The sequence below is a fragment of the Coregonus clupeaformis genome, chromosome 20 (assembly GCF_020615455.1).
Source record: "Coregonus clupeaformis isolate EN_2021a chromosome 20, ASM2061545v1, whole genome shotgun sequence".
Lineage (NCBI taxonomy): Eukaryota > Metazoa > Chordata > Actinopteri > Salmoniformes > Salmonidae > Coregonus > Coregonus clupeaformis.
The window spans coordinates 24,713,688-24,737,772 of record NC_059211.1 but is presented as its reverse complement, the minus strand read 5'-3'; the positions used below and the strand labels follow the sequence as shown (position 1 = coordinate 24,737,772).

General features: G+C 42.0%; 1 protein-coding gene across 4 annotated transcripts; it reads right to left on the bottom strand.

Annotated features, from left to right (window-relative positions):
- Positions 1 to 17,615: 17,615 nt before the first annotated feature.
- LOC121532889 lies at positions 17,616 to 23,736 on the bottom strand. 4 transcript variants are annotated; one of them, XM_045205430.1, is made up of 11 exons: positions 23,532 to 23,736; positions 22,505 to 22,591; positions 22,124 to 22,159; positions 21,748 to 21,881; positions 21,193 to 21,329; positions 21,003 to 21,096; positions 20,787 to 20,886; positions 19,769 to 20,028; positions 19,438 to 19,624; positions 19,028 to 19,155; positions 17,616 to 18,869 (listed from the first exon to the last, which is right to left on the bottom strand). In XM_045205430.1, the coding sequence occupies exons 1-11, from the start codon at positions 23,545 to 23,547 to the stop codon at positions 18,552 to 18,554; spliced, it is 1,497 nt and encodes a 498-aa protein (XP_045061365.1). In that variant the 5' UTR covers positions 23,548 to 23,736; the 3' UTR covers positions 17,616 to 18,551. The 4 variants fall into 4 exon arrangements, with proteins under 4 accessions (XP_045061365.1, XP_045061366.1, XP_045061367.1 ...); XM_045205431.1 differs by lacking the exon at positions 22,124 to 22,159 and having other exon boundaries at positions 23,532 to 23,735; XM_045205432.1 differs by lacking the exon at positions 22,505 to 22,591 and having other exon boundaries at positions 23,532 to 23,735.
- Positions 23,737 to 24,085: the final 349 nt, after the last annotated feature.

Below are 24,085 nucleotides of genomic sequence, written 5' to 3'. Positions count from 1 at the left end.
CCATACTGAGCTACAGGGATGAGATGAGATCACATTCAGAGGACAAGTGTTCACCAAATGGCCAACCAGCTGCCTGGGCTGCGTGCACCAGCCAGAAAGGGAGAGATTGAAGGAGGGATGAAAAGGAAAATAATTCACTCTACAAAAAATGTGCCAGTGAGTGTCAATGTGTAAGGGGTGTCTTTGGGAGGGGGTGAGTGGGACTGTTCTGTGTTGCATTAGCCAGAGTGTTAGCCTAGGTGCTAACTCCCAAACATGCCTGGCTGGTGGTTGTGCCAGAGGCTGGTGCCCAGAGAGGGCTGTCCCAGTCAGGCTGTGACTCAGAGGGTATCAGTGGTGCTAAGCAGATCCCTTTAAAGAGCAGTATGCAACCAGAACACACGTTACTGACACCTCTACACAACCAGGGTGGCCATACACCAGAAAGGTTGAGCCTCTACTCTGCTAGCAACATACACACAGAAAATGTAATTCACTACTAAAATGTTCATACTCAAAATAGATACCATCAGCAGACTTTCATGTACCCAATATGCATCATGCCATGTGATCAGAATGAAGGGCGTGCACACTACGGTTGAATAGCAGGAACCCGGTTATCGAGTTTTACCGCCCTAAATCACTCCCTTTTCCCAGGATAAATAACTGCGAGAAACCGGTAAATTATAATAAATGATTTATATGAACAGCATGGCCCGAAATGGAACTGTTAAATTATATGCGATGGCTAAATCTGGCTTCTCTATGGCCTCTGCATGATGAATCAACGCTCAGGGTGTGGACAGACAGCCCATCTCAGTATGGAGCGCGGTTCACAATGCATGTAGAACGATCATCTCATCATGGTAACTTTTTTTTCTTGTGACAGGTAGGCCTACATTTGCTAATATAAAGACAGAATGCGCATCTAATTTACCCATCTCCATCTGGCTTTCGCGGGTCACATTTATTTTTTCAATTATTCAATTTTTCAAGATTATATATATTTTTATTTCAGCTGCCCAGTTTTAAAACAGCCTATCACTTGAATATCGTTGCTTTAAATCAGTGCACGCACAAGCACTCTCTCGCAGTCTTTCTCTCGCTCCATCAACTCCATTCAAATAGGTAATCCTGTTCTAGATTGATATATAGCCCTATATATAGATGTCCTAGCCTATCTCTTTCAGGTAATACATTCAATGCAGTATTAGCCTTATATTTAGCTAATTAATTATGGGTTATGCATAATAAGCTTCTAACTTATAGCCTCTGTCTCTTGCGCAATACGCACGCACCTATGCTCCGCTGGCCTCTCCTTAAAAAAACGCTCCTTAGCTCTTGGAGTACCATGCAGGAAAAGCTAGACTTGAATAGCTTGCTGGACATAATTTTTTTAGCATTTCTTATACCAATAGACTATTCGAAGAGGGACGCAAGCTCTTTTTTGCTGAATGTTAAATACAGCAGCCAATAGAACTCACAGGTAGTTTGAAAGAAGAGCGAACACGCACGATGGCGGTAGGCTATAGCAATTATTTATTCAGACCCATAACCATTCAATCTTCGTGAAGAGAACTGAAACCCTTCTGCATCTAATTCTAGCCCTATATTATTCAAGGATGTCATCAGAATAATAAAGGTAAGGACAACAAATCTTATTTCATTTAACTGTTGAAAGCGAGGAAGGAATGAAACAACAATAGAGAGAGAAAGAGGAGATAGGCTAATAACATTAGGGGAAATATTATGAAATATATATATGCGTCAGCCTACTAATTATACAAATAGGCTCTATTATATTTCAGAATTAAAATCAAATTTGCTAGCCTATACTTGTAACTTTGTAGGCCGCATGTGCTGCACCAGAATCGCATGTTCTCTCCTGCTTTATCATGGTTTGAACCATAATACAGTATAACACAGTACAGTAATACAGTTCAAACTCAAAATGATTAGCCTACTGGAGCTCGTTTCATTTATTTACCCAAGAGAGCATATATCTAGCTACATCTATGGGCTTTTATGTTTTTATGATGTCTGTAATGTGCAGTAGCCTATATCATACAGTACCAGTCAAAGGTTTGGACACACCTACTCATTCAAGGGTTTTTCTTTATTTTTACTATTTTCTACATTGTATGAAATAACTATGAAATAACACATATGTAATAGTGTGGTAACCCAAAAAAAGTTAAACAAATCAAAATATATTTTATATTTTATATTCTTCAAATAGCCACCCTTTGCCTTGATGACAGCTTTGCACACTCTTCGCATTCTCTCAACCAGCTTCACCTGGAATGCTTTTCCAACAGTCTTGAAGGAGTTCCCACATATGCTGAGCACTTGTTGGCTGCTTTTCCTTCACTCTGCCATCCGGCTCATCCCAAACCATCGCAATTGTCATCTGATGCAGCACTCTATCACTCTCCTTATTGGTAAAATAGCCCTTACACAGCCTTGAGGTGTGTTGGGTCATTGTCCTGTTGAAAAACAAATTATAGTCCCACTAAGCCCAAACCAGATGGAATGGCGTATCGCTGCAGAACGCTGTGGTAGCCATGCTGGTTAAATGTGCCTTGAATTCTAAATAAATCACAGACAGTGTCACCAGCAAAGCACCCCCACACCATAACACCTCCTCCTCCATGCTTTACGGTGGGAAATACACATGAGGAGATAATCCGTTCACCCACACGGCGGTTGGAACCAAAAATCTCAAATTTGGACTCCAGACCAAAGGACACATTTCCACCGGTCTAATGTCCATTGCTCGTGTTTCTTGGCCCAAGTAGGTCTCTTCTTATTATTGGTGTCCTTTAGTAGTGGTTTCTTTGCAGCAATTCGACTATGAAGGCCTGATTCACACAGTCCCCTCTGAACAGTTGATGTTGAGATGTGTCTGTGACTTGAACTCTGTGAAGCATTTATTTGGGCTGCAATTTCTGAGGCTGGTAACTCTAAACTTATCCTCTGCAGCAGAGGTAACTCTGGGTCTTCCATTCCTGTGGCGGTCCTCATGAGTGCCAGTTTCATCATTGCGCTTGATGGTTTTTGCGACTGCACATAATAATAATATTAAGCCATTTAGCAGACGCTTTTATCCAAAGCGACTTACAGTCATGTGTGCATACATTTTTACGTATGGGTGGTCCCGGGGATCGAACCCACTACCCTGGCGTTACAAGCGCCATGCTCTACCAATTGAGCTACAGAGGACCACACTTGAAGAAACGTTCAAAGTTCTTTAAATGTTCTGTATTGACTGACCTTCATGTCTTAAAGTAATGATGGACTGTCGTTTCTCTTTGCTTATTTGAGCTGTTCTTGCCATAATATGGACTTGGTCTTTTACCAAACAGGGCTATCTTCTGTAAACCCCCCCTACCTTGTCACAACACAACTGATTGGCTCAAATGCATTAAGAAGGAAAGAAATTCCACAAATGAACTTTTAAGAAGGCACACCTGTTAATTGAAATGCATTCCAGGTGAATACCTCATGAAGCTGGTTGAGAGAATGCCAAGAGTGTGCAAAGCTGTCATCAAGGCAAAGGGTGGTTACTTTGAAGAATCTCAAATATAAAATATATTTTGATTTGTTTAACACTTTTTTGGTTACTACATTATTCCATATGTGTTATTTCATAGTTTTGATGTCTTCACTATTATTCTACAATGTAAAAAATAGTAAAAATAAAGAAAAACCCTTGAATGAGTAGGTGTGTCCAATCTTTTTACTGATACTGTATATGTATTGGATATCAATCATTTGGGCTTTTTTGGCCTTGGGCTCATTAAATGTTGTTAATTTAGGGCTCATCAAATATATTTAATATATGGCTCTTTAGGCTCAGGTAGCATCAGGTTTGAATGTTCATGCTGATCAAAGCTCTAATCAAATCCAGACATATGTATATGTTTTATAATGCTTTTGAATGACACACCGAGTTACCCATGAGAAAAGTGATTTATTCTCGGGATGGAACATTTGTAAAATACCGGGAAAATATTCAACCCTATTGCGCACACAGCCCAACACCCTGGAGTTCTAAACACCCTGGGAGAGAGACACGTAAACCGGAGCTCTCCATGGGGACCAGAACAGAACCACAGAGCCAGATCTGTCTGTCTGTCCCAGTGGGCCTGTCACACACATGGCTGTCCCTCCCTCCCTGACTTCCTCCTCTCCTCCTGTGGTTACATTACAGCTTTCCAGCTACCCATATGTCCCACTTCCCTCATATAACCTGGAACACAGCTGTCCCCAATATGATCCTCAGCATGACCCACTGCAGCAAAGAGTTAACATTTACATTTACATTTACGTCATTTAGCAGACGCTCTTATCCAGAGCGACTTACAAATAGGTGCATTCACCCTATAGCCAGTAGGATAACCACTTTACAATATCCCAAAAATATTGTAAAGGAGGATTACTTTATCCTATCCCAGGTATTCCTTAAAGAGGTGGGGTTTCAAATGTCTCCGGAAGGTGGTGAGTGACTCCGCTGTCCTGGCGTCGTGAGGGAGCTTGTTCCACCATTGGGGTGCCAGAGCAGCGAACAGTTTTGACTGGGCTGAGCGGGAACTATGCTTCCGCAGAGGAAGGGGAGCCAGCAGGCCAGAGGTGGATGAACGCAATGCCCTCGTTTGGATGTAGGGACTGATCAGAGCCTGAAGGTACAGAGGTGCCGATCCCCTCACAGCTCCATAGGCAAGCACCATGGTCTTGTAACAGATGCGAGCTTCAACTGGAAGCCAGTGGAGTGTGCGGAGGAGCGGGGTGACGTGAGAGAACTTGGGAAGGTTGAACACCAGACGGGCTGCGGCATTCTGGATGAGTTGAAGGGGTTTAATGGCACAGGCAGGGAGCCCAGCCAACAGCGAGTTGCAGTAATCCAGACGGGAGATGACAAGTGCCTGGATTAGGACCTGTGCCGCTTCCTGTGTAAGGCAGGGTCGTACTCTCCGAATGTTGTAGAGCATGAACCTGCAGGATCGGGTCACCGCCTTGATGTTAGCGGAGAACGACAGGGTGTTGTCCAGGGTCACGCCAAGGCTCTTCACACTCTGGGAGTGTGTTAAGACAGAGAGACACTAGATTAAGAAGAACATAACTAGTCATAGTGTGTGTAGGAGGGAGAGAGTAGGTTGATAAGCTGCACAAGGAGGAGTGCGTGAGTAAGAGGCAAGAGGCAGTATGTGTGTCATACTTGGCACCTTCTTTAGGAAAACAGCCATAATGTTGGAAACAAACAACTATAGCACACAATAGTTTACATACAGCAGGTTTTTAGAGAACCAAAATAGTTATAGTCTGCTTTGTGTTTTCATTTTTGCCATGGACGAAATAATGCAATTGTGGTATCGTCCCAGCCCTACTGTGTGTGTACGGTGTGTGTTTATGCATGGCACATGTGCTTGCTAGCTGGCAGACTGTAGGGCAGTAGAGTAGGACATTGTGTGAAAATAGGAGCTGGGATCACATGGGCGCTTGTCATCAGCTGGTCATCAGCAGAGAGCTACAGTACAGAGAAGACAGACGGGGCTCATCTAGAAGAGAACAGCAGAGACCCTGCACAGATCTACCAGACTGGAAAACACTGGGACATTTGGTTGAAAGAATATAACTTCACTGACAATGTGTTGTGATCTTGCCATCTCTACCCATGCTGGCCCCTCAGCACCAGAGAGCCTGTGTGTTTTGTATTAGTTCATTCTCTTTCCCAGCTCTATTCCGCCCCCTGTGGCAGCAGCAGCTGTATAGCAGACACCCAGGGGTTCCACCCACTACCCAACTCCAACTGCTGTGCCAGATCCAGTACAACACCCCTGCCTCCACCCTGCACCTCCCCTCCACTTCTCCAACACTAGCACCTGGCAACCCTCTAGTCTAGAGGACTGCATTCAGTGTTTCTCTCCTGTCTATTCTGTCCTCTTTCCTTCTCCTCAAATTGCATTCTTATCATGGTGTTTCCATAAAGAGTCCTAGTGCCAATACTGAGGTAAAACCTGCTTCTCAGAGAACACAGCCTGGAAGGAAGGCCTGTGTTCCCTCTCCCTTTCTTTCTCATGTCCGTGTTCTCTGGTTCTGTCTCTTTCCTTGTGGCACTCTCGCTCGCTATCCCACCGTGCATTGTATTCCCAGGCCTTGACACTGTCGAATACCCCGGCCCAGGAGGCTGCTGCGCCACCCGGGGGAGGAGGAGGGTACGCACCTGAGGAGGGGCAAAAGCCAGGCCAGTCAGCTGATTGTATGAGAGCCAATTCTATTATACACCTACACATGAGTGTTCAGCTTCCAATAAACATTTGAAAAAATTGCTATGACTTATCTAGAAGTCATTATGCAGTGAGGACAGCTATTATGAGCGATTTTATTCAACTTTCTGCAAGGAAACTTAACAATGAAAGCTCAATAAATTAACAATGTAACTTCAGAGTGTAGTGCTTCATCAAAATGAATGATCTTTCAAACAGCATATTTAGGACACACAACAGAGGCACAAACACGCCAATCTAACTCAAACAGCATATTTAGGACAGGTAGCTGAGCCCACTGTAGGAGGGAAAGGGAACAAATCAAAGTTGTGTTCAAATTATTTAGCAGACTGAGTATTTTTTCAACATAGCAAAACATCTCAGAGCCTTCTCTTACACCTAACACACAGCTCAAGATGTTTTGGCCAATTTTATTCAGAAAGAAATATCCTCATTTTCCAAGTCCCATGAAAGTTGGAAAAAATGTCAGAGGAAGCAGGAAAGCAGGAAATAGTGTGAATGACTGAGTGTGGGTTATTCCACTGAAGGAACCTACTAATGTCTCATTATAACACATGGCTTCAGAGGCATGACTGCCACACACATTGACCTTTACATCCTTGCCATTAGTGTCGTTGAGGGTGTGAAAATGTCTGTATTACAAATAGGCATCTTTGCTTATGCTATTTTCTGCACAGAACTGTTGAGTTAAAAGGTCAAGATCATTTGTTGTAATATACACACTGCTAGATGTGAATGTGAAATCCTCTATAATTTCCACTCTCTGTACTCTAGGAGAGGCCTACCTGGAGGGAAGGGGGGGTACGATGGAGCTGAGCTACCATCATAGCCTCCAGAGCATCCACTGGTAGGGAGAAGAAGGTCACATATCATATCACACACACAACATCTACACACAAACAACCACACAAACCAGAGCACGCAACACTCAGTCCACTCTAGGAGGAACACATTTATGTTCTCGTGTGCATCTGATTAGTTTTCCTCCTCATCTTTTGATCATTCAGTACTGTATCTATTTTAAACCTGGACAGACATAACAGCAGAATAATTGCTACAGTATACAGTTGAACGTTCCATGGGAAATTAAAAACAGGACCGTGGTGGTCCTTGATGGCTGGAGTTGTGTCCGATGATCTAGTAGGCCACGTAGACCTAATGTTCAGTTTTCCCCTCCAACCTCTGGTTGACACCACACGTGGCTCGTCTCACACATTCTACTACACATATGGAAAACTTGAGGCATACACTTCACGGATAAAATAAGAACAAATAGCGTCTAACAATTGGACTGAGAGTAGCCAGTCAGCCCATGGCAGTCAGAACACACAACGCAGGAAGTCATTCATTTTAATGTGCGATAAAAGAAAGGTGAATAAACTTCTGGTGTAAAAAATAAAAGAAGAAAGGAAGGTAAGGTAACTTAAATGATCAAAGAGCTTTTCCAAATTCAGAGTTCCATTTCCCTCCTGTTTGTTGTTACTGGCTCGTTGTCAAGGCGCAGCACATGCCTGCCAACCAGGGGGGAGGAGGCGGGAGTGTATTACTGATATTGGCAGGGTCCTCTGCCCATCCGCACCGCCACGGCCTGGCGACACGCCCACTTAGTTCCGACTGAAAACTTCCGTGCGGGCTGAAGGTGAAGTGGGTGTGTGAGGCCCGTCCAAGAGGACTGCTTCCCACCAGGTGTGTGTCCAAACACACTGATCTATAAATACTTTGGCAGAGATTGCGCCCAACCTCCCGCCTGTTCCCTCTTTCAGGCCTGGCCAGCTTCTCTCTGTGGAATGACTTGTAAATGAGGACCAGTGGTAGAAGGCTGATGGATGGGTCTATTTGTGAATGGACATCTGCAGGATGAGTTGGCTGTGGCCCTTACAGCTGGGGATCATTACTGTGGACAGTTTTTAATGGTTAATTAGTGCTTAGGACTGCCACACACCACTCTGCCTGTGGCCCCAGCATATAATCACCATAAAACACTAATTAATTCAAACTCAATCTACAGTATGCAGGAACTGTTGTGCCTTTAGAGGTGGACTGTCATAGGGGAGTACAGAACAGAGTGCAGTATAGAAACATGGAGTGAGGAGGCATGTTCCTCTGTGGCTGATGAGTCAGAAGAAGGAGGAATGGGTCAGAGAGGACCAATTGGGGTTCCATGGCTATTGGCCCTCAGAGAAGAGAGAGAAGTAGGGCTCAGTATGTGGGATCAACATCGTCGGCATCGCAGTCTCGGGAGACCATAGATGTATTGTGCCTTGAGGGGTTAGGTCTTAGCGCAGCATCTGCTGTGGCTGTGAAGTCCACTCTGTGAGAGGCAGACTCGGCCACAGTTGTCACATTTGTAGGCTGGCCCGGATGTTGTAGATGTTGTGGTGGTGTCCTGATATTCTTTCCTCTTTGCTTCTCAGTGTTGAGCCAGGATTGTTTCGCTTGTCAGCAGCCCGTTGCGAAGTTCCTGCTGCCAGTGGAGACGGTCCTGGGCGGCATCTTCCCAGGTGTCAATGTTGATGACAAAGGAGTTGAGGTCTTGCTTGCAGACATCTTTATAGCACAGCTGTGGGCGGCCAGTTGGTCTCTTTCTAGAGGACAATCCTGCATGGAGAATGTATTTCGGGATTCGTCCGTTGTCCATCCGACGGATGTGGCCCAGCCAGCGAAGACGTCGCTGCCTCAGGAGAGAGTACATACTGTGCTCTCTCCAAGACTGCGGTATGGGTGATCTGGTCCTTCCAGGTGATGCCCAGTATTCGCCTCAGGCACGCAGGTGGAAGTTGTTTAGCCATCGCTCTTGGTATTAGTATGGTATCCAGGTTTCGCTGCCATACAGGAGCATGCTGGTGTCACAGGCTTTGTACACCTGTACCTTTGTCTGTACTCTGAGTTTGTGGTTGTTCCATACACTAGATGTAAGTTTACCAAAGGTGGAGGCTGCTTTTCCATTGCGGCTGCTGAGCTCGGCGTCAAGTGACAGGTTGTTGGTGATGGTGGACCCAAGGTAAGTGAAGTTGCTGACATCTTCCAGTGTGTAGTTGTTGATGGTAATGGAGGGGGCTTGTTCTTGTCCCATCGTTTTTGTGGTCAGGCTTAAGTCCTGGCATGCTTGGGTGAACCGGTTCATGAGGTTTTGTAGGTGCTCTTGGGAATGTGCCGCTATTGCCTCATTGTCTGCAAGATTGAATAGTTTCCTGTCCATTCTTGTATGTAGGTAAACTCCCTCAGTAGATGTCCCAAAGGCTTGCCGGAGGATGAGGGAAAATAATAACCCGAAACAAGGTGGGTGCCAGCACACATCCTTGCTTAACTCTGCCACAGATTCTGAAGGGGTCTGAAGTGGACCCATCAAACTGGATGGTGCTTTGCATGTTGGTGTGGAAGGACTGAAGAATGCTGAGGAGTTTTGGGGGTAATCCCATCCCTCGAGAGGAGTGAAGTGTGGTCTGATCCTCTCCCTGGGCCTCAAAGTCACTGGCTGAAGGAGCAAAGTTCAGGACCATGCCAGTACTACCTGCTGTTCCTAATATTCCACACAATATTATAGTCAGGAGTGAGTATACTGTATATATGTGTGTGTGTGTGTGTGTGTGTGTGTGTGTGTGTGTGTGTGTGTGTGTGTGTGTGTGTGTGTGTGTGTGTGTGTGTGTGTGTGTGTGCGTGCGTGCGTGCGTGCGTGCGTGCGTGCGTGCGTGCGTGCGTGCGTGCGTGCGTGCGTGCGTGCGTGTGTGTCTGTGTTTGTGTCTGTCTGTGTGTGTGTGTGTGTGTGTGTGTGTGTGTGTGTGTGTGTGTGTGTGTGTGTGTGTGTGTGTGTGTGTGTGTGTGTGTGTGTGTGTATCAGTACGAAAGAGAGACGTTTGAAGTAAAGGTAAAAGAGGAAATGATTCATAAATGCGAGTGGAGATGGCTGGCAGAGTTCAGACAAACGGAAAGCCCTTGAAGGATGAGACGATTTGGCAGAGGACAGAGATGTGAGAGGAATCATCCTTTAGACTGGAAACTGGTGAGTGGTGATTGAATTCAGACACAGATAGATACAGCAAATTAGGGGAAAGGGGAACATTTGTATTTAGAAGAAGAGAAAGACTGAAAAACAGACGGCCAGGAAGCAGGAGAGACAGACTAAGAAAAGAGAGATAAGAAGAAAGAGAAATCATTAAATCCACAGTGGGCAGATAGATCCACCATCCAAAATAAATAAAGCAACAGAATAAAAGGCAACGATGCAATTAGCCCTGTAAGAACCTCCAGAGAGCCTGAGCCTGCAGCAGAACGTGGCCCTGTGGTGATCTAAGTGGTATAAATCCAAGCGGAGCTGTGGTGGGAATATGCAGAGAGGTTGTGACTTTGGGTTGTTTTGTTAAGGAGGGAGTGGGAACAAGGGAATGAGGGAGGGAGGGATGCATTGGATAGTAACTGATAAACAGGAGACTCCAGTCACAAACAGGAGACTACTCTCTTGGTTTAACAGCCTTATTTGGCCATTCATCCAACTACAAGGTCAGGGATGGAGCACAATGAACGGTGCCTGGCGTCAGCAAAAAAAAAAAAAAAGAGCCAAATAAGTATTCAAATGTTCCCTCTGTCTGTGGACAGGCTGGACACATCACAGGGCTCCAGACAATACTTACCTCAACTCTTTATTTCTACTGAGAGTTTATCCCTGTCAATCAAGCAATGGTACAGATGTAAGATCTTAATTTGACCTACAATGAGTGTACAAAACATTAAGAACAACATGACATAGGCTTACCAGGTGAGTCAAGGTGAAAGCTATGATCCCCTTAAGATTTTTAAGCCTTGAGACAATTGAGACATGGATTGTGTATGTGTGCCATTCAGACAGTGAATGGGCAAGACAAAAGATTGAAGTGCCTTTGAACGGGGTATGGTAGTAGATGCCAGGCTCACCGGTTTGAGTGCGTCAAGAGCTGCAACGCTGCTGGGTTTTTCATGCTCAACAGTTTCCTGTGTGTATCGAGAATGGTCCACCACCCAAAGGATATCCAGCCAACTTGACACAACTGTGGGAAGCATTGGAGTCAACATGGGCCAGCAATCCCTGGGGAACGCTTTCAACACCTTGTAGAGTCCATGCCCCGACGAATTGAGGCTGTTCTTAGGAAGGTGTTATTAATGTTTTGTACACTCAGTGTATATTGTCACAGAAGAATAATCCTGCAGCAACAGAATTTGAACGTTTAGCCCATATACCGGTTGGCTGACAACATCGCAAAAATTATTAGAGCATCAATGTGGCCGGAAGGCGTGCGTTGTTATGATCTGAACGGTCAGATAGTTAGCAACAATAACAAGAAGCTGCCATGTGGGGAATCGTAGGTGGCTCGTTTCAGATCGTTGTATCTCGTTATTGATACCATGTCTTGTTCTGAGGTGTTTTGACTGATGTCATGTCTATGCTAATATGGAAAAAATTCGCTAGCTAACTAACCAACAACTTTAACGATGTATGAGAGACAACAAGTGCTCATGTGAAAATGTATTTATGTTTTAATAAACATTTGCAGACTAAATATAGTTTCCACGTTGTCCACAGTCCAAGCCAACCCCGCCAACCCGTCTATTATGTTGCTTGATTGGTGATAAAGCTATTAGCTGGCCAAAAATAGGCAACATGAAAAGTTCAATACTGTTAATATAACCGTGTGTTAGTTTGGGTTTTCAGTTAATTCATGTAAATCAAGAAACTCATCTGCATTTCCTGCAGTGCACAGAAATTCGCAGCAATAAAAGTGATCAAATTAAGATCCTACCTCTATAGCTGTCTATCACTTATACTATACTGTCAAGAATCTCTCTACGTACATTAATCTCCTTCTCCTGACTTGTATCTTTCTACTTTCTATCCTATCCTTTTCACTATCTCTTGCCTGTGTGTTCTCCTGGCTCCAGTCTCTCTGGTTGGGGAGTAGCTGTGTTCTCGCTCCTCTCTCGCTCTGTCTCCTGCTTCTACTCCTAATGCCCTTGTAGTGCATCCTGTACAGACAGTCAGAGCGCCAGCATTCTGTAGACAGACAGACAGACACACACACACACACACACACACACACAGGACAGAACAGAGACTCACCTTTCTAAGGTAGGGATCAGAGAGGGAGGGGGGGCTCCAGGAGGGTAGCCTGCAGGAAAGAGGACACTGTCTGTCAGTCATCAAGTCGTGATTACTGTGCAATAAACAGATAATAGAAAATGTGTTTTCCGGACTGCGGATAGGCAATCATTGCCTACCGCATTGGACCAGAATCATCACAATATTGTTAAATATTGCATCAATGTCATTTCTCATAGGCATTAAACATTTCCAATTTCCCTCTTCTCACGATAGTAACTTAAAAGTATTATTGATCACCAACTGTGTGTGTGTGTGTGAGTTTTCACGAAACATTCAGTCTGTGTCAGGATCAAGCCATCAAGGCATCAACGACAACAACCACACCAACATCGGCCATGCACAACATCCAGTGTAGACTAGAGCCAACATCTGTGACACACAACATCCAGTTTCCATCACAGTAGAAATGCTTATCAGGTGGAGGGACATTGATGGGGATCCCTGGAAGGCACATAGACTCGCACAGACACAGTCATAATAATATCAGTTAAAACAACATTATCCCTCCACTCTTCAGCAGAACACACAGAGTCAGTCACTATGGCAGCAGGTTCATAGAGTAGGCCTAATGTACAAATGAAAACACTTCCTCACACCTCAGAAAATACAATATTTTACAACACGAAAGTACAGGCAGTTACTGAACTCAGATGGCTTTTTATCTGAGGTCATTGGACATATCACTGCTCAAGGCCAACAACTGTACTACTCATTAGCCAATAATGGGCCTAATTGACCTGTGAATGTGCTTCTTTCCCTTTCAAGGCAATTCCATACGTATCTAGATACATGGGCACCGATATGATACAGGAACGATACGTTTTAGTTTGAAACGATTCGGTGCGATTCGGTTTGATTAGAGATTGAATCGATACGATTCGGTTCGATGTGATACGATGCAATGTAGCCTGTTTTTTCTGAAATCGCCATCACCCACTAATTAACTTTTCATTTTTGCAGATTAAGTGTTTGAGCTAGTAATGTATCAATATTGATGGTTTACAAATTAGCCATGACATAGCCAATTAATATATAGCGCAATGATTTCACCCCACATCTCTAAATCGAATGGTTTTGACCGTTTAACGGGATGATCTTCTCTTCTCCTCTCGCATCGACCATGCAGTGCGCCTCCCAAAAATGATTACTGTCCTCGTTATGAAATTATCAACTTTACCCTGTATATCTAAAAATGACCATATACACTGACTGTTTAAAGCAAAACTACCAAAACTATTGCTGATGGTGAACCTGATAAATCTAAATAAAATCTATTGTAAACCCCCTTCAGCAGGTATAGCAAGATGAGAGTTGTGTCTCCGGTAGCTTACTTTTATTCCTGTAAAACACCATTTTCAACAGCGCATAGATAACAATAACCTAGCAAACTAGATAGGTTGTCACTCAACTAATAAAGCCTAATATCATTCAAGCCATTTTAGCATTTGAATGTGGAAGGTGCCGCGCAGATGTACAAGATCAAAAAACAGGCCGCCGACCTCTCGTGGTTAGCGCGCGAAGCTGGGCACAGTGCGCAGTTTGACTAGGCCACTGATTTGCCTGGATTGTTCCGCATGCAAAATGACTTGTAGATCAATGAATGTCAAGACAGTTACATGCAGTTTGACACTGAAGGAGAGGACGCATCAGTTGTCACAAAAGATGAGAGGTATTTTCGGAAGGTAAACAACAAATAGTGAACTGGCAATTGGTAATGTTTTAATCACATTTCTGACCAATGTGTGCTACATTTGGATCGGGTCCACGGACATATGCACTTACATCTTAAACATTTGAATCGGGGACCGATGTGTATCGGTGAATCATTACATCCCTAGTGTGCACAAAAAGCATGCAAGCAGACACTCAATCTGCCACAACATTATCATTTATTAGGCTTTATCGTCTTTAGGAGAATTATGTTTAAGACAGAGAAACTTGAAACATGTATAGCTATATTGGGGAGGTGTCAGAATGTCACAACAACAGAATCAAACGTTCCTTTAACATTAATAAAACCAGCCCCAGTCAAGTGCTTGAGTGCACTTCTCATGGCCCCACTGTTTTATACTAGAAGCTTTCATGTCTGGGCATGACACACAAACTGCCCTTTAAATAGACACACACACAGACCTTTGAAGAGACACCATGCATTTCTGTTTTTCCACAAATACCCCTGATGTGAATGAGTTTCAGAGCAGTTTTCATCAACAGAAAAAAAGCAGAAAGGTTTGAAACGAATGAAAGAAAAATAAGTGAAGTAATAAAAAAAATTAAAAAGAGCATGCAGCAGCTCCCCTGCTTTGAGAGTGAAATGTAGAAGCGTCTTCCTTCCCTCTCACAGCCGTCTCACTGTGGGAACAGGGGCTGAACTGCTCACTATGGAGGACCAAGCTGTCAGCTCCCCTCTGGCGCTCTGATTAGCCGGTCTACTGAGCCACCGGTCTGAGCGCACCACCTCGGCAACACCGGAATGGAAACCCAACGCACCTTAATCACCTCCAGCGCACCTGCACCTCATCACCACCCCTATATAGCCCAGGACTGTTCAGTGTTGTGTTGTGTGTGATTGTCGTGTACGCGCGCTTTGTTGTTCTCTTGCTCAGTGTTAAGTAAACCTTTACATTGTTGATTCCTGCGTCTGCGTCCTGCCTCTTCGTATCCTTAGTACTCGTCACACAAGCAAAGCCTTTGATACCTCAGGCACCACCTGGTAACCCAAGGGATGCGCACAGCTAGTCAGATAGCAGATGAACATCCTCAGAGAAAATATAGTCCTTCCTTGATGCCGCAGCAGAGGACAGAGGGCACAGAAAACAAAGCTCTGAACATGGTGCCGTCTGCCTCCTGCTGCTGGTCTAGCTTCAGGCATTGCCTTTGACAGAACCCTGAAGCCACACTGTGATGGGTTTCACTAGGTTTAGCTAGGGACATAGGATCTAGCCTGGAGGAAACTCAACCCCACAAAAACACACACAAAGAAACACAGCACTGCAACAGAGCACTCAATTAGAAGCTTCACATGCATGCATCTATACACAGTAAATTTTGAAGTGTTAAAGTAACACTTAAAGAGTTAAATTTAACACTATTTCTGAGTGTATATGGTCCCACCCTGAAATAGTGTTAATTTGACTCTTTTCATAGTGTTAACATTTTAGAGTTAAATTAACTCTAAATAGAGTAAAAATTTAACACTCGCTTACACTGAATAGTGTTATTTTAATTTTACACTAAAGGTTAAATAACACTGGAGAGTGTAAATATTACCCTTGGAAGAGTTAATCATTTACTCTTCTAAAATAACAAATCAACTCTGATTGAGTTTGATTCCAGTCCAGTTTAACACTGCATGGAGTTGACACTCAAGGTTAAAATAACTCTGATAAGTGTTGATGTTACACACTATTGTGTTGATAATTGACTATCTTGCAGTGAAAAACAAGCTCAAATAGAGTCAAATTCTAACACCGTATAGTGTCACGGAAATAAATCTCAGCAGTATTCATTTTACACTTTTTAGTGTCAAATTACACCAAATACTCCATTAAGTGAGTAAAAATCACAACTTACCACAAAATAATGCATTTCAAATTTTTATTAACAGCTCAACTATGTCAGGCTAAAATATATTAAGAATACAAATCCCTTTTTTAAAACATTGACCTTAGGTTTCCATAAAATGGCAATAGGGAACAACATACAAGGAGGAATCTGTCGTTCCATACTTCATTTGAACATCAAAAGGTTTAAAGTAACACAGTTCAGTAATGTTGATCACCTTTTGAACCCTGTCTGGATGCATCCTGACCTTAAAGGCATAGTAATGGTAATCAAAACACACTGTTTCCATCAGTTTTCCACAGAGCAATACACAGTCATCTTTCACAGCAATAATTTTGATTTTACAAAATACAGGCATCTCAAATGCTACCTCAGTACAGATAATGAAGTCACGGCGGTACTCTGTACCATGATGTTTGATCCACTTGGCAGAAAACACACTGGTAGACAATACAGACCCACATTTTAAAGCAATCTCGGACCTTCTTTGAGCTCACTAAGTGTTACCATCTTCCCCGAACCTAAAGTTAATCTTTCCTTGCTAAAGGACTCTCGATACATTGCCATACAACTTTGGTGCTTTTTTGGCTAATGTTTTTGTTACATTTTTAAAGCTTTTTAATTGCTTCTTAAAAAAATTATGTTTAGCTTCATAACGCATGCACCACATGTGCAGAACTGGGCCGATGTTTTTTATATTACGAGGGTAATGAATCATGAAGTGATGCTTTGGTAAGAGATTGATTGCAGGAAACAACTGCTTGAAGAGCTGATGATGATCAATGATTAAATGTTTGAGGTAAATGGTCATGCCTTCTGTAAGGACTGGGGAAAATACAATGTTAACAATGTGTAGAAGCAAAAGTAGAAGATGCCAGTGCTGGTCATCTGACTGTATTAAATCACCAAATAGCAAAGGCATATTACGTAATAAGCACCAAGACTGTATAGCATTCAACCCCAAATCATTACTTCCATCAAACAACTTTACTCTAGGTGGACGGTTTCGCTGCTGATTGTATCCATAGTCAAAAGCATGTATTCTACCAGCCAGTTGTTCAGCATTTAGGAAGTTTTCCTTAATGTACTGCAGGACAAGTTTGACTTCAAACTGAGCAACTCCTTCTAAAATATCGTGCATTATATCTACAGAAAAATTGTTGGCTGTATTAAAATACTGTAGTGAATTCAGCAGACAAATGCGTTTGACACCATAGATATGAGGTAGTGTAGGATCTGTTTGTAAAGTTTGACAGTGCAGTTTGTGCATCTCGATAGTTCGTAGTACAACTTTTGGATCATCTTCACAGAACACAGTTTGAAAACAATCTTTCTCAAGGAGACAGAAACGACAACAATACCTTGCCCCAAATGACTCCACAAAGCCAAATAAACCATGCAACCCAAGATTATCACCAGTGACCTGAACTATGGTACCGTGAATCACATCTTTCAATCTGGGAACTTTAAGTCCCTCTGTCTCGAGTACTTTAAGATCACTGACAAGTGGCTCAAGTATCAAATTAAAACCATAACGCTTGATGTCCTGCGCATGGAAAAGAGCACCCAAATGAATATTTATCAATGATGAATTAAAGATTGGGGGAAAATTCCTTAATGTAAAGTATATAGCACCTAATTTGTGTATACCCTTTTTTAGACCCCAAGGGGTTTGCTGTTTCAAAGTCGTCATAAAATAGCTGGATCTGTATGGCATCTTTTTCTATAGAGAATAAGGGACTTTTTTTAAAATAGGCGGCATCTCTCAAGTCTGCATACACACCTTCCTTGGGCATGTGCCTGGGCTTGAACATGTCTGCAAGTTCTGGGTTTTGAAAAATGGCCTTTAGTGTTTCTAAAATAGGAATATATGCAAACTTGTCAGTTACAACGACCTGATCGTATGTCCCAGTTGTTTTGTTTCTTCTGCTGTCAAATCTTGTGCCAAGCACCTTTTCAACAGGTTCTACGATTCCCCATTTCTCTTTGAAGTGTTTATTTCGTTTAGCTTCTGAATTTAAGGGTGTGAAAGGGTTTTCCAACTTTTGCAAAGATTGTTCTATTCTGTTCTTATTTTCAGTTTCCTGTGGAGATAAGCACTGCAAAGCTGCATCTGTAGCTTGACTTTGAATCTCAAAAACACTTCTTCCATGGAGGAAACAAAACTATTTACAGTAGATTGACTTAATCCAGCTGCTTTTAGTTGTGCAACAGCAGAGGCACACATATCTAGAGTGCTCCTGTTGGACTTTTTCAACAGAGTAGATGTGGCTACCTCGTGTTCATTAACTGTCCGTGACGTTGTAGCTGTCTCCTCTACATTAGTGGTCACTGCCTCTCCAATGCTGCTTAAATAAACATCAGGGTCAACCTGTTGGTCAATATACTCAGTGTGTTTTGTGTTTAAATGTTTCCTAAAACCAGAAAACGTACCAAACGCACAGCCACATCCAGTCTGAGCACATTTAAGCCGGAGATTTTTTCCAGGCAAGTAACCGTGAACTAATCGTAAATGCCTAACAAGCATATTTGAACTCGATAACTCAGCCTGACAAACAAAACACTTCATGTTCGAGGAGAAACTTCAAGCACTAATGAAGTAACCTCGCCCTGATTTCAGCAACACGAGGGCTCTCTTTGACCTTGCCAGCATCGATGCTGTACACTGTAGTTTGGATGAAAGTGTACATGTTGTGGAGCATGGTGTTGTAGGATGTGCCAAACACAAAATGTGCCTTAAATAGTTCGTCAAAAGCAACAAGAGAAGAGGTTGACCTGCAAGGTATGGCATTCTTGTCGATAATGATGAAGAACTGGTGGATTGCATTCTTCTTAACTCCAACAGCTAGGAGATAGGGCTGAGCGCTAGTAGTGATGGCATCGAGATGCTCTTGAATGTTTGTTCCGGTCTGCGAAGACAAATGAGGGAAAACTGTAGTTAATGGCCAAGTAGTTGTAGAATATGCAGAAAGAGCCAATACACTACTCTTATTGAATATGAATATTGAATGAATACTTGTAGCCTAATATTAGGTGTTCATACCACAAATTAGAAAAAAATACAAACCTTCTTGAATACCACAAGATGTTTCTCTGCTTGGGATGCGGAAACCTTTCCTGGTCTCTTCCGACCCTGAGCGGAGGGTGGAATCAGGTGTATAAGCAGTAAAACCGATGACAGATCACTGTCCCAACCTGTAACAACACAAGTTCAATGTTAACACACTTCAGTTACGTTGTTTTCTTTACAAAAAGACCCCCCAGACAGACAGCAGTTCTACATCACAAGAAGTTCTCTAACTAAAACATCCACAGGGCTGAGTCAAATCTCAAAAGTTTTGTTCAATATACTGCTACAGAACGTACTCGTAAATCTTTCACAGATCCAGCTTCTTAGTATTATGTTGATATTTAAATGTTTACACATAATGTTGATATTGCAATACAACACAAAAGGTAGGCTTACAAGCATCTTACCAAAGTCAACATCCAATTCAGTGCCATCCTCAGGAGGATCAGCTGCCAGCAAGAGTTCTTCAAGCTCACTTGTGGATGGAAGCTTTCTGCATTGTTTGATGATCTTTTTCTTGAACGTGACCGGCCACCTTTCCAGAAGCTTGCTTGAGGTATCCTCTCCGAACATTAGAACAAAATCCTGTTCAACCTGGAGTGGGGTGGTGTTGGTGACAATTTCAGTTATTTGACAGCCAATCAAATTGTATTGCGTGCTAGTTTAGCTAGCTAGTATCACTACAATGTCTTACAAAACAATTCACTTGTCATAGTATTTTCAAAATAACATAATTACCAAGCTTTTGACGTCTTTAAAACGTGGAAACTCAGACAGTATGTTGCTTGACTGCTGGGGGTCGAGGATCATTTTGCGGCGATACACAAACGTCAGTTCCATTTTCTTCTTGATTGTGTCTGCATCAGCAGAATGTTTCATCAGTGAGATTGCTTTGTTGCACTCATCATCAGTCAGGGCAGTCTCTGGAACAAACTGGGATTCTCGTCTGACAGTCGGTCCTCCAGACATGTCTTCACCAGTTGATCCTTTGGCTGATTCTACACAACACGGGAAAATTTCAATCATGTCAAAAGTTTTAGTAGCCTGGCTAACTTTTAAAGGAAGTACTCCACTGTAAAATATACTTTTTGAGCTGTAAACTAAATGATATGAATGATATGTTTGATGCTAGGGAGTGTGGCAAGCTGGTTTAGCCAAGGCCAAATGGGAAGAAGGCCAAATTACAGGTGTTGGCCATCTGAGGGGCAGAGGACAGCAAAGGGGGGGGGGTGGTTACATGATATATATGAATGTATATGGAGCGTGATAAAAAGGTGACCTTGAAATTGTGGCGTTAATGGCGACGCAAGGAAAAAATTTGGGTGCACCTACATTTTGTGCTGGTGCACCTAAATAAAAGTTAGGCGCACAAGTGCAACCAAGACAAAAAAGTTAGTGTGGAGCCCTGCATCAATGCTGGTGTTAATATTGACATTATTTCTTCACAATTTATGAAATCTGCAGTTTGTGGGTTGAAAAATGTATGAAAATGCCATCTACTGGTTTAAATCACCCTAAAGTTTGCAAGGCCAGTTTGCCAGGGGTTGCCTCGACCAGTCAGTGTCGAGGCAACCCCCCTTATGTCACAGTCCTTTGTAGGTCTCTGATGCATATTTTCTTTAAATTTGCTAAGAGGGAGGGAGCTAGCAGAATTGAAGGATGTAGTTACACATTATACTATATGTCTGAGAAATAGTGCAACAAATGCAATTATTGATCTAGCAACTGTTTTGTTCCATACATTTTCCAGTATTACCTCCGAATGATGATCGCCTGTCTTTGGCGGTGCCTCTCTGAATAGTTTTAATCCTCCAGGCCAAGTACCCAGTTCCACTCTCGCCATCATAATAATGCTCCTTGAAGGATGAAAGGATAACAAAAATGGATACTTCATTGAAAACAACATGGTCTGGTAGGATTCAAAAACTTCCAATAATATTTAACATTACAACTATTACTGTGTGCAACTCACATAGCCATTCTTAGAGAATGGGTCACTGAGGTACGGGAATAAGGTCACTATTCCTTTGGCATACATTTCTTTCACCTGTCTGGGTGGAGATGTACTGCAAAATTGAAGAAGAAAGGATTGTGCAGTCATATTCACTTAGATTCAGATTTAGATTTACAGATTGAGAACACAAGGACTATTAACAAATTACCCATTCATTTCTGTCATGTCAGCTGCCAGCATGTTCACCATTTTGCGTCTTGTTTCATCCGTCAAGGACTTGGTTCGGTTGTATTCATTTATTATACGTTCCCCACCGGTTTTGTTGGTAAGAGCTGATTCCACCAACTTAAAACAAAATGCATAACAATTCTGCATGTTATGTCCACTGCAAATAAACTGGAAATAAACTAATATGATGTCAGAGGATGTCCCGATCCAATCTCAAAGATTGCAAGTGCTACAAAAATCCAATGAAAAAGCCAATAATGGTAAGAAACTCCCTCCAGACAGCGACAATAACTTGAATGTACTCGAGTGTGCACTGTATTATCAATAAATAAATAAAAGTATCTGATCAGGACTCAATATCAGCAGATACTTTTTTTTAATCGGATAGGGCGCTTAAAAAAACTTGATCGGGACATCCCTAATCAGGACTTCAAAAATGTTTTGAAACCATGTAATTTACAATGTATATTAATGTAATTTTAATTCTCTGAGAACAGATTCAAGAACAGAATTTAAAATGTCAGAATTGTCTTACTTGCTTGGCTTCTGTATCCAGCCTCTGGCGTTTTCTGGAGGGGCTATCTGAAATAATGACTGTATCCTCAGAGTCCAAGGTATCAAGGGATGATGGTTGGGATTGCTCAGAAGAGGCCACCATGGAGACAGATTCTAACCATGATTTTTAGAAGAAAAAGAATTATATATAGTTCCCTCATAATCTAAGACACTTATTTAATAGACACCATGAACTTCATAAAACAAAGAAATAACGTATTCATTAATTAGTCTAATTAACTGAAACAAACTTGAGTCATATTTGATGGTTAGCACCCCAGTTGAGGGATCCTTTATAATATCCTCAAAAACATCATCATCCAATTCAGTCCCTGAACTGTCAACAATTTTCACACCTTCTGTTACAGCTGGGACACCAAACTTTGCAAATGCTAGAAAAAACAGGGATAAAAGCTTGTGTAAACAAAAGTAAATCATTATTTATATAATAATTTCACTGTGTACACCTACCTTACCCTATAAAATAGGTTTTAAACAAACACTATTAAGTGATTAAAATGTTTTTTTTTGTAGCATCATAACTATACCTTAAGCAATGCATCCACAATTAAAGTGTAGTTACCAAGGGCAAAACAGAAGAAATTTAGACGTACAAAAATGGACCAGTTCCAAAAACCTGAGAACTTAACATGTCCCATCATTTTAGGAATATTCCAGTATATCAATTTTAAACAGCTAAATTCAGACAGTTATTACTAACATTGTCAAATTCTTACCTGCAATCAAAAAGTCTTTCAGATTTGGCTCAGTTATTCTGACAAATTTTTGGACATCTCCAAGTTTAGCTTTAAGCAGCATGCTCCCTGCAAATAGTATCAGTACAATTTCTCACAGTTAAAAAGTTGATGGTCTTATTTTAGCAGTATTTCCTCAAATATAAGAAAAAATATTGTTTCAAGCCACCAAAGTGCTGAGAAATGATCAGCACTTTTGCAGAAATGGCCAGTTAAATTGAAGTTACTGTCAAACACATTAAAAAGGATAACGTCTGATTTTCATCCTTGTAACATTAATGTTACCGCCTTGCCCGCACAATTACTGCAATTGTTGGGTCTTGGTATATTATAGAGTGTGGTCTAGACCTACTCTGTCTGTAAAGTGTCTTGAGATAACTCTTGTTATGATTTGACAATATAAATAACATTGAATTGAATAATGTTAGCTAAACGTTACACCATAAGTGTGTGCTAAGATAGTGCTTAAGTATTTTAACAGTACTGCTGCTGCTTTGAAACCCGAAAGTCATTTTGTATAATATCCAGGAAAAAATAAAGGCACACCGCTTAAGCAGTGTCCAAGGTTAATGTCTACCCGCCGTTAACATAATAAATCCATGCCACCCGCACATAGTTAGCCAGTCAAGCTAACGTAGCTAACTGTAGCTAGTTTAGCCAACTCCCCTTAGTCTTTGCTATGTTCCTGTAATATCTGAACGTTAACAAGAAGTACACAATCCCCCCTCCACGTTGTATTAACATAACTTACAATAAATCGGGCTGACATTGTCTAGTTTGAACGTTATGTTCGTCAGTTAATGTTAATTAACGTTAGCTTAATACTGCTGGCACATGGACTGGACAGAAGTCAGTCACAACATGTTAACGTTAGCCTTTTTAAAATTCGACATTTTAAGACCTAAAACCAACTAGAGTGCACTGTTAGCAACGATATAAAGTAATTCTTAAATGCTGCTTCTGTTAAAATGACAAATAATGTGTGTATAGTCGCTTAGGAGAAACTTACCGCAGTCATTCCACATGAAGAAAATGGCGCCGTGAAAATGTGTGGTCCGTTTGAGACGAGTCGTAGGTGGGCGGAGCTTTCCAGAGTACGTCTGACACTGCGTCTTTTAACAACGTACTTTTTCACCAACACTGGGCGGTATCTTACTCCAACTGTTGTAGTAATAACTCTGTAAGAGTCAATGTACTTTGACACTGCATATTTAACACTATGGAATTTACTGTGTAATACATAGCCTACATAAACACAGCTGTGGTTACAGAATAAAGAAAAATGCCCTAAAAACAAGATGATTAATCTGATTTTCTGTTTCATGCATATGCATTAGTAATGTGTGGATGGAGGATAAATGAATACTGTATGTAATCAATATGCAGTTAAAACTGATTAAACAATTCGTCTTGCTCCTCTTCTCCCATTGCATTGTGCTTAACAAAATAAGCTCTAGATTCATACATTGGACTCCAAAATCACACCCTTGAGTTGATAGTGCACATTTTAAAATCAGTTAACTGAGCCATTTCAATTCCAAAAGCTGTTGCTCAATGTGATGG